The sequence below is a fragment of the Oryx dammah genome, unplaced genomic scaffold (assembly GCF_014754425.2).
Source record: "Oryx dammah isolate SB20612 unplaced genomic scaffold, SCBI_Odam_1.1 HiC_scaffold_5, whole genome shotgun sequence".
In the NCBI taxonomy this organism is placed as follows: domain Eukaryota; kingdom Metazoa; phylum Chordata; class Mammalia; order Artiodactyla; family Bovidae; genus Oryx; species Oryx dammah.
The window spans coordinates 1,029,838-1,043,722 of record NW_024070189.1 but is presented as its reverse complement, the minus strand read 5'-3'; the positions used below and the strand labels follow the sequence as shown (position 1 = coordinate 1,043,722).

The 13,885-nt window shown below is 40.4% G+C and overlaps 1 protein-coding gene and 1 pseudogene across 1 annotated transcript in view; one reads left to right on the top strand and one right to left on the bottom strand.

Annotated features, from left to right (window-relative positions):
- The window catches only part of TMEM232 (transmembrane protein 232), a 247,935-nt gene that overhangs the window by 206,551 nt on the left and 27,499 nt on the right, over positions 1–13,885 (bottom strand). Inside the window, exons 3-5 of the mRNA XM_040239692.1 lie at positions 9,341–9,446; positions 6,992–7,149; positions 1,863–1,962 (exon numbers count right to left, since the gene is read on the bottom strand). Coding sequence (XP_040095626.1) covers positions 1,863–1,962; positions 6,992–7,149; positions 9,341–9,446 — 364 coding nt within the window. The remainder of the gene's footprint in view (positions 1–1,862; positions 1,963–6,991; positions 7,150–9,340; positions 9,447–13,885) is intronic.
- LOC120864903 lies at positions 10,226–12,165 on the top strand (annotated as a pseudogene).

The window sequence follows — 13,885 nt, the reverse complement described above, 5'->3', positions numbered from 1 at the left end:
ATCGATGTCATTGCTTTTAAACCAATATTCCAGTTTAATTCTTTTCAAGATGTTGTTGTTATTGATTTTTAAACTATATAGTTTAATGACAGCAATGATTATGACATTTCACATAAGATGATGTGGTATTTAACAGAAATATCTTTGTGTTGTTCTTTTTACGAACTTTTAAACAACCTTTGAGTTTCAGTCCATCAACACAGTGGAAAAATTAGTAATAATCACTCTTCCATTGGATGGCAACATGGGTAGAGAGCAGTGACTCAAGCCTCAGGTAGGAGCCCACCCGCTGCTGATGAACACGCAGCCTAAGCAGGTCTCCACCAAAGAGCCCGTGATAAGAGGGCGGCTAGGGGGTTCTATCCTTCTACGAAACAAAGATGGTGGTGTTCTTGAGATAGATCGACAGTAACAAGCTAATGTAAGAACTGAAGGTTTCATATCAATAATTTTTCGGAATGTGTTTGCCACAAATATCTGAATAGCTGGTGAATCACTACGCCAACCACTGTGAGGAGTTAAGAGATTTCTAGTGTAATGAAGAAAACAAAGCGAGCGATGAAACAGACACGGATTCCCTGCTGCCCGTCCACAGCTGCGCGCCCCGGTTTCAAGCTAGCATCCAAACACCTCCGCTGTGACTCTCCACTCCCTTCTCTACCGCCGCTCCCATCAAACGTTACTCCCTTTCTTGTATCCTGAGTCTCCTGATTTCTTACCCTACAACATACCAATCTCCTCTATTGACCTTGTTTTTCATCCAAACTACTGACACATTTCTTCTTTCACAGCTAAGCTTTTCAAAACAGCTCACTCTTTTGTCATTAAACTTCCCCTCCACTCTGCTTCCCTCCAGTCTGAACTGTGCTTCCACTGCTCCCGAGAACAATGACTTTCTGATTGTAGAAAATCATCACTGCTTTCAGAGCTCCTACTGTTGAATACTTTTATAGCTCTCGATAATGGTGACCTTCCTGAATCTCTGCTGTTTTGATTTCTATATCACCCCCTCCTGTTTCTCTTAATTCTCTTCTCCTAGTTGATATCTGTTACTCCAATGATCTATTAACTGTTTACATTCCTCAAGACTTTATTCCTAGAATAAATGCCTCCCCCCACCCCCTCCCAGTCCCGGTTTACCTCATCCACATTAACAATGATAACTGTTAAATTATTCATGTTAATGCCTCTGAAATAAGTGATTCCCAGGCTTGACTTATTCCCCAATTTCAAACATGCTCCCAACTGGCTATATACATCTGAGTGACCTCCAAATTCAGCATGTCCAGTGTTTCTCCAGAATCTTTTCAGTTCAGAGTACCATGACCTTGACCTTACTAGTCAATATGTGAAACTTGAGATTCATCCTAAATTGCTCACTTTCCCTTACACAGCTTAGATCTACGTGATCACCACGTCCAATTTTTCTTTATCTTCTAAATACTTTTCATAATTATTTTACTCTATCTATCCCGATTGCAGAAGCTCATACCTTTAATCTCTTGCCTGTTCTAACATCATAGCTAACGGACCCCTGCGTCCACCCTCTCCTTTCTCCAGTCCGGCATCTACACCACCACTAGGGTTACCTGACTAAAATACGAATTTAACTTGAAATTCAGTAAGCCAGATACTATTACAGATGAAAAAAATGAGTCACAGACAAGGTCAGATGCTTAGTTAAGCAGGAAATTTAAACATCAAACCCATGCAGTCTTGCCTAGAAGCTGTCCGCTTCAATACTGCACATATCACCTTTCACAAAAAATAAAATACAGCTTATACTCTTTAGAGTGATAGTCTGAGCTTCTCAAAATATAACATAAAACATTTACAAGTATAGAAAATAAAAGACAGCCTACCGTATAAATATGGTTGAAGCCTAAGTAAATGTTGTTTAAAATTTTCCAGGTGACCGTGAAGGAAATATATAAAAAGTCGTAAGAAGACCAAATGGCCAATCTGTCAAAAGAGAAAGAAAAAAGATTTTTGTGTTATGTCAATAAATGTTTAAAAACCATAAGGAAAACAAACCATTTTATTATTACCATTGCTTTTGATGAAACAATTTCAAATTCACTTGAGATCATGTGCTTTTGAAATAACTTTAAAACATTTATATCAAGGTTGAAATACTGGCTCAGCAGGAAAAAAAAAAGTTTATAAATCATTTCTCCATTACATATAATGACCAATACTGAATGCTATTTTGTTCTATCTCCTTTAGAACAGAATCTTTCAAATTGAAAGTCATGCCCCTTAAGTGAGTCATGAAATCAATGAAAGGGGATTTTAAAACAAGGAAACCCCACAGTACACTGCACAGCGCCTTGTCTCAGTGTACACATGAATGTGCATTGTGTGTGTGCTGGACGGTAACAGGTTGAGAAATATGCTGCCAGTGCAGAGTGTGATTCCCTCATAAAATTACACACAGACAGACACACTCACACAATGCCATCACTAAATGAACAGTTTAGTGTCTTACTTCTGTGAAGTTTAAAATACATGTATAGCTAAAACTCGGAGAAGGCGATGGCACCCCACTCCAGTACTCTTGCCTGGAAAATCCCATGGATGGAGGAGCCTGGTGGGCTGCAGTCCATGGGGTCGTTAAGAGTCGGACACGACTGAGCGACTTCACTTTTCACTTTCATGCATTGGAGAAGGAAATGGCAACCCACTCCAGTATTCTTGCCTGGAGAATCCCAGGGATGGGGGAGCCTGGTGGGCTGCCATCTATGGGGTCGCACAGAGTCAGACACGACTGAAGTGACTTAGCAGCTTAGCACAGCTAAAACTGTTTTACATAGACAACAGAACTGAAATATCTACAAAAAAATATGTAAGATTTCATGAAAAGTAAGAAAAAAAAACACAGACTATAGTAATAAATGGAATATAAATGCCTAAATTGTTAAACCATAAGATTACAGGAAAAGACCAAATAATAACAATAACTATCCCTATATCACTATCAAGATCATATATCAAAATCCTCTTTGCCACAATACAGGGCATTATTAGATCTACATGTAAAAAGACAAAATTAAACTCAAAAGATAACCCTAACACGTCTCAGTGCTTCACACAAGATTATTAAGCAAATGAGTGGCGTCATTGGGTTTTGAACCCAGGACTGTGTATATTGCTTCAAAACATACAAACTTGCAATTACAGCAGTGATTTCCAAATATTTTTATCAAAAATTTCAATCATTAAAATAAATTTTGAGAATGCATCATGAATGTTTATAAATGTATCCATAACTCATAAACATGCATGATTTACAATACATGTTCATAAATAAATAAAATATTTATGTCATGCCAAGGGATCTCTTCCTATAAATCACTCTGAGGTAGTACTATGCTTCTCCAGAAGACTGATGTCAGATACGAAGGAAGCGGAAACCAATAGACTATTCGAAAGAACACTGCAATAGTCTAAGTGAGAATATGAAAGTCAGAAATAATAAATTCACCAGAAGAAGAATAATCTACAATTTTGAAGGGACCAGAGGATACTGAAAACAAGACTTTAAAAACTTAACATGGATCAAAAGAGAAAGATACGTGATTGACAACCGTATCAGCTTGCATACCTGCTGGATTATATAGCAGTTTGATCATGAGTTTCCCCTGATCCCAAAGCAAAACTTTCTATGACTATACTTGGGCAATGGTTTTTAAAAGCTTTCATCTGCAATATTCTGAAAAGCTAGGCTTTTACTGAAGAACCTGCTGTTTCTTTATCTCTGAAGAATTCTGAACTCCCTCCGCATTCGTCCTCATGGTTAACTGGTGTACATACTCTCTCTGCAGCTTGACAACTTAAGCTTTGCCTCCTAGAGTAAAGTTCCGCCTGTCAATTTCTCTCTCTGCCTGCCCATCTTTTCTTCCTTTGCTCTTTAATCCCCTTTCCTTCTCTTTTCATCCCTTATCTTCATTTCTCTGCCTGTTACCTAATTGTGAAATAGAAATGGTAAATAATATTTATTATGTATTACATTTTAATAGTTGGTTACGTGTTTCATGTTCTTTATAGAAGCTTGAAGAACACTGTTCATATTCCTATCGAAAACATTTAAACTGGATGTTCCTGGTGGTCCAGTGGTTAAGAATCCACTTGCCAATGCAGGGGACACGGATTCAATCCCTGGTCTGGGAAGATTCTGTGTGCTGCGGGGGCAACCAAGCCCAGGCACTGCAACTACTGAGGCCACGTGCCACAAGTACTGAGGCCAGTGCACCTGAGGGCCCACGCTCTGCAACAAGAGACGCCTCCACAGTGAGAAGCCTGCACGCCACAACCAGAGAGCAGCCTCCACTCAGCACAGCTAGAGGAGGTCCGTGCAGCAGTGGAGACCCAGCGCCAAAGTGGAAGTGTCAGCACAGCTGGAGAAGGTCCGCGCAGCGGTGGAGACCCAGCGCCAAAGTGGAAGTGTCAGTAGCTCAGTTGTGCCGACTCCTCGCAACCCCCTGGACTGTGGCCCCTGCCAGGCTCCTCTGTCCATGGATTCTCCAGACAAGAACGCTGGCGCTGGTTTCCATTTCCTACCAGAGGACCTTCCCAACCCAGGGACTGAACCTGTGTCTCCTGAACTGTCAGGCAGACTCTACCGTCTGAGCCACAAAGAAGCCCAGAACCAACGTACCCAAAAATAGATAGATAAATAGCAATTACGTAGAAAAAATACATTAAACTATAGTTTATATATGGTTTATATATATGTATATAGCTTGCATATATATTAAACTAATGGTACTTTAATAAGTAGACTCCAGTAGTTAAGATTCTATACTCAGATGAGGGAAGAATATGCACAAAATGTGAAAATAAGTAAAATTAGGAATCAGGTATTTCTGTCTTTTCCCAAGCATGAGCTATATATTTTTTTGTCAAAAGAGAAACAAAATGCTGTGTATGAAGGTGAGCAATGACTCCATGGCAACACCCTTAAACATACTGTTCTGTCAACAAGAAAAAAATCAAAAAGGAAGCATCCAACTGACTAGTAGATATATAATGAAACTCCTGCAAAGAAAAGGTGGATGATTGAAACGGCTTCTTGCCTGAAATCAAAGGCACTTATAAAGCATGCTGCTTTCTCCGAGCTAGTCTATTATCTACAACAATGAAGAGCAAGCATCCAAATCAGTCAATTCGAGAGGCAGGTGGGTTTAGTCGCTCAGTTGTGTCTGACTCTTGCGACTCCATGGACTGCAACCCGCCAGGCTCCTCTGTCGATGGAATTCTCCAGGCCAGAATACTGGAGTGGGTTGCCATTCCCTTCTCCAGGGGATCTTCCTCAGCAGGGGATAGAACCCAGGTCTCCCACACTGCAAGCAGATTCTTTCCCAGCTGAGCTACCAGGGAAACCAAGTCAACCTGAGGCACCAGGGAAGCCCTCGTAAATCTGAGAGCCCAGGTAAACGAGGAGACTCATGGGTGAGAGTCCATGGGATCCTGGGTTTCAAAATCTTCCCTGCTGAGATCTTGGGTAATCAACTTAGAGTCTCTTTGCCTAGTCTGTGGAATGGTGGATAATAATAGACCTACCTTTTAGGATTATTGTGAAGATTAAACAAGTTATTATTTCTAATACATCTAAAGCAATGCAAATAGTCTAACCACTCAGATGAGAGGATATGGGAATCTTTTTAAATTAAATGAATCCATGGTATATGTAAATTATAAGCAATATACACAATGACTAAAGCTTTATTTTATAGCCATTTTTCTTGCTGGCAGAAATATCAAAGGCAAGAAATGGGAAAAGGTCACCAAAGAGGATGAGAAGGAAAGGAGAAAAAAGTGGCACACACTTGATCTATGTTTCTCCACTCCACTCTTTTTCCGTCATAAACTAGCCCTAATGCTAACCCTTTTTATATAAGTAATGCATATATTGTATTTTGCAATCCCAAAATAATTATATAAATAGAAGCTCTTAGGTATTGTTATAATGAACAGTTTGGGAAATAAAGAAAGAAGAAAAGGACATTGTAATTTTACTTGTCTCTTTGCCCCCAGCTGTTCTAGGCAAAGCCTCAGTTCTTTGCATGTTCAATTTCTATTATGTTCTGTTTCTTGCCTGGTGTCCATAAATCTTTTACCCCAAAACATATCAGAGACGATCTAGACTTAATTTATAAGGTCTGAAATACAGTGTCTTCCAAAATGCCCTGGATGACTCATGAATGTCTTCATGCCCACTTTCTAACATAATTAAAATTTCATAATCAAAAGTAAAGAAAGGAAAAAATATTTTTGCAAATAATACTGTACTTAATTTCAAATGATATGTATATACATATATGTCAACTAAAATGTATACATACAGATATATTTTCTTTATTCATAAAGAAATTATTTTCCTGGTTTTTCTTTGCAATAAAACCACTAGTTAAGCTAAATTTCTTTGACTAATAATAAATTTTGCAGCAGGCAACCTGATCATCACAGAAGTGGAACACTGTCTTCTAGGACCTTATGAAACATGAGCTACATGAAGATAGTTTCCCATCTTACAGCTATAAAATGACATGGAATACTAAGATAACAATCTATCTTCTCAAATTGGGCAACATTTAAAGAGTATATCAGTCAGCATTTTTAAATGGAAAACTGGCATTCAGCAATCCTTAAAATAGATAGGAGAAAGCTATATACACTCAGAAATAAGTACAAACTTGATTCTTAGTTAAATGTTATTTTCTTACATAGTTGGCAAAATTCTATTTTCTCCAACTATCTCCATTTGCATATCAGGTAATAATGTAGTGTCCACATTTAGAGATTAAAATAAACTACCAAACAAGAGAATATTCTGTAATAAAACCAAATGGCCTGTTTGGATCCTGAAACAGGTCTCATGTGGCCAGATGTAGTACATGTAACAATTAAAACACATTGGCAAAACCAATACTATATTGTAAAGTAATTAGCCTCCAATAAAAGAATACATTGGAATCACCTTAAAACATACCTTTGCCAGCTTGATTTCAACCGAGTATAAGTATGCCTTTTGGAATGCATCACAGCAGAGTCTGTATAGAACTGATTCCGCAACAAAAAATAAGGCAGGCAGATGATCGCAATCAAAGACAGCATGGTCCAGGGAAGCATAGAGCATATTTAAAGCTTCTGAAATATTGACAAGTAGAAACATAATTTATAAATCATGCTGTTTTTCCACATGCTACAATTAAGTCTTATAATCAGTCACCAAAACCACATTGTGGCTTTAAAATATTCGCAGTCTTGGACATCCCTCCCATCGAGAGGTGAGGTCTATGCCCACTTCCCCTCGAAGCTGAGCAGGCCTTGTGACTGTTTCAACCAATAGGAAGGGCCATTCTGTGACGCTGTGTGACTTCCAAGGCTAGATCAGAAAGGGCGATCGAGTCGCCCCCTTGAGACTACAGAGGCGGGGAAGGGCGGGAGAGAGGCGAGGAAAGAGAGGCACCCTAGGAAGGCGGTCCAGCTCTTCCAGCCAACAAAGGTAGGTCAGGGCACATATATGCACGTGCTGTGCTCAATTGTTTAGTCCTGTCCAGCTGTTTGCAATCCTGTGGACTGTGGCCCGCCAGGCCCCTCTGCCCACGGGACTTTCCAGGCCAGAGCACTGGAGTGGGTTGCCGTGTCCTCCTCCAGGCTTCTTCTTGACCCAGGGATCAGACTTGCATCTCCCAGTCTCCTTCATTGGCAGGCAGGTTCTTTACCGCCAGCACGGTTACACAATGGAGGGGAAACCGGACAGAACCGGATGACAAAGAAGTGTCAACAGAAGCGCTATAAACAGAGAAGCAGAGGGAATAAGGCCATTGGAGCTGAACAAAGAAGAATGCAGAGTTAAGGCCCTACAGAAAACTGCACCTCCCGTCATTACAGCCACTGCATTTTATTTATCGTGCTTTGCAGATATTGCAGCTTATCTTTTTCTTTTTTTAATTGAAGGTTTTTAGTAATCCAACATCTAGCAAGTCTAGCAAGTGCCACTTTCCAAAAAGAATTCTTTTTTAATTAAGGTATGTGCATTTTTCAGACAAGCTATTGCACAGTTGATAGACCGTAATATAGTATAAATATAGCTCTTAAAAGCACCATGAAGCAAAGAACGTCATGTGACTCACTTCATTGAAATATTTTATTATGGGGATCTTGAACCAAACTCACAATCTCTCCAAGAATGTACCTGTACAAAGATTTTGAGCAGCTGTTACGAACAAAACTGAGGTTAAGTGACAAGGAAGAGCAAGAGGTTGCTGGTGAGTCAAGACTGCTTGCCTCAGTATCATTTAAAACATTTTACAGGGCCAGGCTGTGGATAGCACTGTGATGGGAGGCCGTAAAGGCAAGTTAGATGCAGGATCATTCTTATTCTCCCTACTGCTTGAAAGCTCCCAGATAGCACTGCTGCTAAGTCACTTCAGTCGTGTCCGACTCTGTGCAACCCCAGAGATGGCAGCCCACCAGGCTCCCCGTCCCTGGGATTCTCCAGGCAAGAACACTGGAGTGGGGTGCCATTTCCTTCTCCAATGCATGAAAGTGAAAAGTGAAAGTAAAGTTGCTCAGTCATGTCCTGACTCCTAGTGACCCCATTGACTGCAGCCTACCAGGCTCCTCCGCCCATGAGATTTGCCAGGCAAGAGTACTGGAGTGGGTTACCATTGCCTTCTCCACCCAGATATCACAACAAACCCCAATTTATGTGGCGAAATACTCTCTGACCTCATCTGGATACCATTCTAAACTCATTTTAAAAGGCATACACATAAAATTTAAGTTAATGATAGAAGGAACTTTATTTCCTAAGAAGTAATGTTTCTTAATTTCTTTTTTAGATTGGTTGGAGGGCGATTTAAAAGGCAACACAGAAATAAGAAGTGATAAATGAAAAGGTAATGAGTAAAATGGCTGTTTAAAACAAGTGAAGAAATAAATGGCCATTTGGTTAATGTTTTATGAGTAAGAGTTATAAAATGTCAAAACAAGTTTCTCTAAAGTATAATGCCTATTGTAATTGAAAATCACTAAATGACATTTTATATTACTTTTTAATTAGTTACTAATTTTAGAAAAAAGCAATAAGGACTCTGCTGAGCAAAAGTTTTTAAAACAATTTCATAATTAGAAAGTTGAGCAGCCAAATTCATAAATTCAAAATTACAAAAGGAACTTTCATAATGAAACATTGTCAGATATTTCAATACAAGAAAGGCAAATTTTCCTTGGCTCCTGCACAGTCTCTAAATATTACAGCTACCAAATTACGCCTTCACTGCTGATCCAAATCACTTAGAGTGACTGAGCAGAGCTCGGCCAGCGGACGTACCGTCCTGGACTTCTCCTTTGCACTGAGCCAGGTACACCACCTCGGTCCAGGCAGCAGGAAGGTGCACGTGCTTCCCCATCCCTAAGGTCCTGAGACCCAGTTTTCTCTGTTATTGGGAAGATAAAAGAAGCAAACAAAAATATACGGCTTTTAAATTTTAATACAGGTTTATTTTCATTGTCTACATTTTACTAATTTGTTCATACTTTATCATTTATTTTCATTGAAGTATAGTTGACTCACAATATTGTTTTACTTTCAGGTATGCAGCCAAGTGATTTGGTTACATATATATACATCCCTTTTGTCAGACTCTTTTCTATTATAGGTTATAATGGGATATTGAGTACAGTTTCCTGTGCTCTTCCGCAAGTCCTTGTTGTTCATCTATTTTGTATCTGGTAATGTGTATCTGCGACTCCCATACTCTCTCTGTCTCCACACCACTGTCCCCTTTGATAATATTAGATTTGCTTCCTATGTCTGCATGTCTGACTCTGTTTTGTAACTGAGTTAATTTGTGGGTTTCCTTTCTTTAGATTCCACACATAAACGTTATTGTAAGATATTTGTGTTTCTCTGCATGACTTAGGTGATAATCTCTGCTGCTGCTAAGTCGCTTCAGTCGTGTCCGACTCTGTGCGACCCCGCAGATGGCAGCCCACCAGGCTCCCCCGTCCCTGGGATTCTCCAGGCAAGAACACTGGAGTGGGTTGCCATTTCCTTCTCCAATGCATCAAAGTGAAAAGTGAAAGTGAAGTCGCTCAGTAAGTGTCTGACTCTTCGAGACCCCATGGACTGCAGCCCACCAGGCTTATATCTAGGTCCACCCATATTGCTGAAAACGGTATTACTTCATTCCTTGTTATGGCTGAGTAACAAGCAATGGAGCTGACACACAGGCGCCGCGGTGCTCCGCCCGGCCTCTCAGCGTTTAACCCGATCACGCCAGCACGCGGCGGCGCCCTAGGCTTGGCTCTTGCTGCGGCTCGCTCTGGTGTCCTTGCGTTTAGTTCTTGCCGCTGACTTCACTCTCTCGGCTTCTCACTCAGTTCATCTCCTGCTGAGTTCGTGTATTCAGACCTCAGTGACATCTTACGAAGATCCTAGACTCTTGGCATTTGGATTACCTGGAAAAGTGGTGCTGGCCAGCACCATGGTAATTGAGAACATTTTGGAGCTATGTCATCTTCTCTCTTAATCATTAAAACAGCTTCCTGCTGCTATTTCAGATTTTTTATCTGGAGACTCTGGTGGGTCTTGCTTTCTTGATGGAGACACACTATTGATCATTCACGTTGGCGTGGTGTTCCCTCTTGCCCTTTCTTCCTAAAATAGGCCTTCTTGGCTACACAGGTAGTTTATTGTTTTTCTTCATGGTGTCCTTTGCTCTTGTGGTAATAATTTAAAATGCTCCACCCCTGGCCCTTTAACACTAAATTATGTAGAACAATGCTACAGATGATTGTAAACCAAAGCTCTTTCATTTCTCCAAAGAGAATGCTTATGCCATACCAACCGTGACTTTTTCATTTCTCTGCACACCTCAATCTGCCCGTATGCTGTGAACCTCAAAGCCCGTCTAAGAAACAGATCCAGGATGTAACCAGTACAGCAAGTACTTGCAGTTTTCTCACTTGCTTTATACCTGCACTCTTTGGGTACCTCGCTTTTTAATGATGATGTAGCATCAGAATTACTACCAGTTCAGTTCAGTTCAGTCGCTCTTTCGACCCCATGAATCGCAGCACGTCAGGCCTCCCTGTCCATCACCATCTCCCAGAGTTCACTCAGACTCACGTCCATCGAGTTAGTGATGCCATCCAGCCATCTCATCCTCCGTCGTCCCCTTCTCCTCCTGCCCCCAATCCCTCCCAGAATCAGAATCTTTTCCAATGAGTCAACTCTTCGCATGAGGTGGCCAAAGTATAGGAGTTTCAGCTTTAGCATCATTCCTTCCAAAGAAATCCCAGGGTTGATCTCCTTCAGAATGGACTGGTTGGATCTCCTTGCAGTCCAAGGGACTCTCAAGAGTCTTCTCCAACACCACAGCTCAAACGCATCAATTCTTTGGTGCTCAGCCTTCTTCACAGTCCAACTCTCACATCCACACATGACCACAGGAAAAACCATAGCCTTGACTAGACGGACCTTAGTTGGCAAAGGAATGTCTCTGCTTTTGAATATACTATCTAGGTTGGTCATAACTTTTCTTCCAAGGAGTAAGCGTCTTTTAATTTCATGGCTGCAGTCACCATCTGCAGCGATTTTGGAGCCCCCCAAAATAAAGTCTGACACTGTTTCCACTGTTTCCCCATCTATTTCCCATGAAGTGATGGGCCAGATGCCAGGATCTCCGTTTTCTGAATGTGGAGCTGTAGGCCAGCTTTCCCGCTCTCCTCTCTCCTCTTTCACTTTAAAATACTTGCTACATGATGCCCTTATGACCATGAAGTTATGCATCCTATTTTCTGTGCTTTTCATGGTCCCTCTAATCCACTTCCCTGCAAGGAAAGCTTTAATGATGTTTTTCCCCAAGCTTCCACTCTCAAGGATTCACAATTCTTCAATCACCCTAGCTCTCAATATTATCACTGTTTTACTCACAATATATGTTCCTGACACTAGGAACTCATTTGGTATAGTTGGTTCCAGTACATCAGTGTGTTTGAGTTTTGTGTTCCCAGGGCTCTTTTTCTCTTAAAATGAGCAGAGAGGATTTCCTCTCATGAAAAAAGGTGGGGACCTTTGCCTTGCTCATCTTTGGTATTTTGGTTGGTAATTTTAGTTTAGCACTCATTATTTTTAATTGGATTAATAACTGAAGGAAATATTTTCCCACTTTCTATGAAGAATTCTTTACCTTCATATGCAAAAAAGAACTACTCTGGAAGGCACCTTGGATTACTCCTCTTTACATAGGTTAACATTTTTGTAAACATTAACAGAAAAGCAGAACAAAAAAGGAGTGGGCAGGGGAAAGTAGGCACAGCAGTGTTAATCAAAATAAGAGACAAATTCAAAATGCCCCTAAATGTGTTGAATACCTTTTGCTCATGAGTTTAATTTTTGGAATTAACAGGGTAGTTTTAATGCTTACAGAGATACCTGAGCAGAAAGTACAGAGCTCTCTTGTACCTCCTCATTCCAGCACAACCACAGTTTCCCATGTTACTGACAGCTTGTTTTAGTAAGGTGCATTTGTTATACTTGACAGGCCAGTATTGATATGTTATCATTAACTGAAGTTCGTCCTTTACATTAGGACTCACTTCTGATGCAAGTATTGGCATCCTCTGATTTTTTTACTGTCTACATAAAAACCAGGAGCCTTTTCTAAAGTGCTGTTTGGTGGAATTAGGCAGCATTGAACCTTTCAGACTGGCTTCTATCACGTAGCAAAATGTGTTTAAGTTTCCTCCATGACTCTTCATGGAAGAAGATAGCTTGATAGCTCTTTTTTAAACCACTGGTAATATTCCATTGTATGGATGTACCACATTTTGGGGCTTCCCAGGTGGTGCTAATGGTAAAGAATCTGCCTGCCAATGCAGGAGATGTTAGAGACGCAGGTTCTATCCCTGGGTCTGGAAGATCCCCTGGAGGAGGGCATGGCAACCCATTCCAGTATTCTTTCCTGGAGAATCCCTTGGACAGTGGAGCCTGGCAGGCTACAGTCCACAGTGTTGCAAAGAGCTGGACACGAATAAGCGACTTAGCAATATACACACACACACACACGCACATATACACACACACACATATACACACACACACACATATACACACACATATATCACATCTTCTTTATCCATTCATCTGTCAGTGGACACTTAGGTTGCTTCCATGTTTTGGCTATTGTAAATAGAGCTGCTGTGAACACTGGGGTCATATATCTTTTTGAATCAGACTCTTCATCTTTTCCAGATACATGCCCAGGAGTGGAATTGCTGGATTATATGGTAACTCTATTTTAAGTTTTTAAGGAAATGCCATACCGTTCTTCACAGTGGCTGCACCAATTTACATTCCCACCAACAGTGTAGGAGGGTTCGTTTTCTTCCACTCTCTCTCCTGCATTTGTAGACTTTTTGATGAAGGTCATTCCAACTAGCATGAAATGATGCCTCATTATGGTATGGATTTGCATTTCTCTAATAATTAGTGATGTTGAACATCTTTTCATGTGCCTGTTGGTCATTTGTATGTCTTCTTTGAAGAAAAGTCTAGTTAGATCCCTGCCCATTTTTTGATTGTTTTTTTTTTTTTTAATATTGAGCTTTATGAGCTGTTTGCATATTTTGGAAATTAATCTCTTGTCAGTTACATCACTTGCGAATATTTTCTCCCAGTCTGTAAGTTATCTTTTTCATTTTATGAATGGTTTTCTTTGCTGTACAAAAGTTTTTAGGTTTGATTAGGTCCCATTTGTTTGGTTTTGTTTTTCTTTCTATTGCCTTGGGAGACTAACCTAAGAAAACACTGGTACAATTTATTTCAGAGAATGTTTTGTCTGTGTTCTCTCCTAGAGGTTTTGTGGTGTCA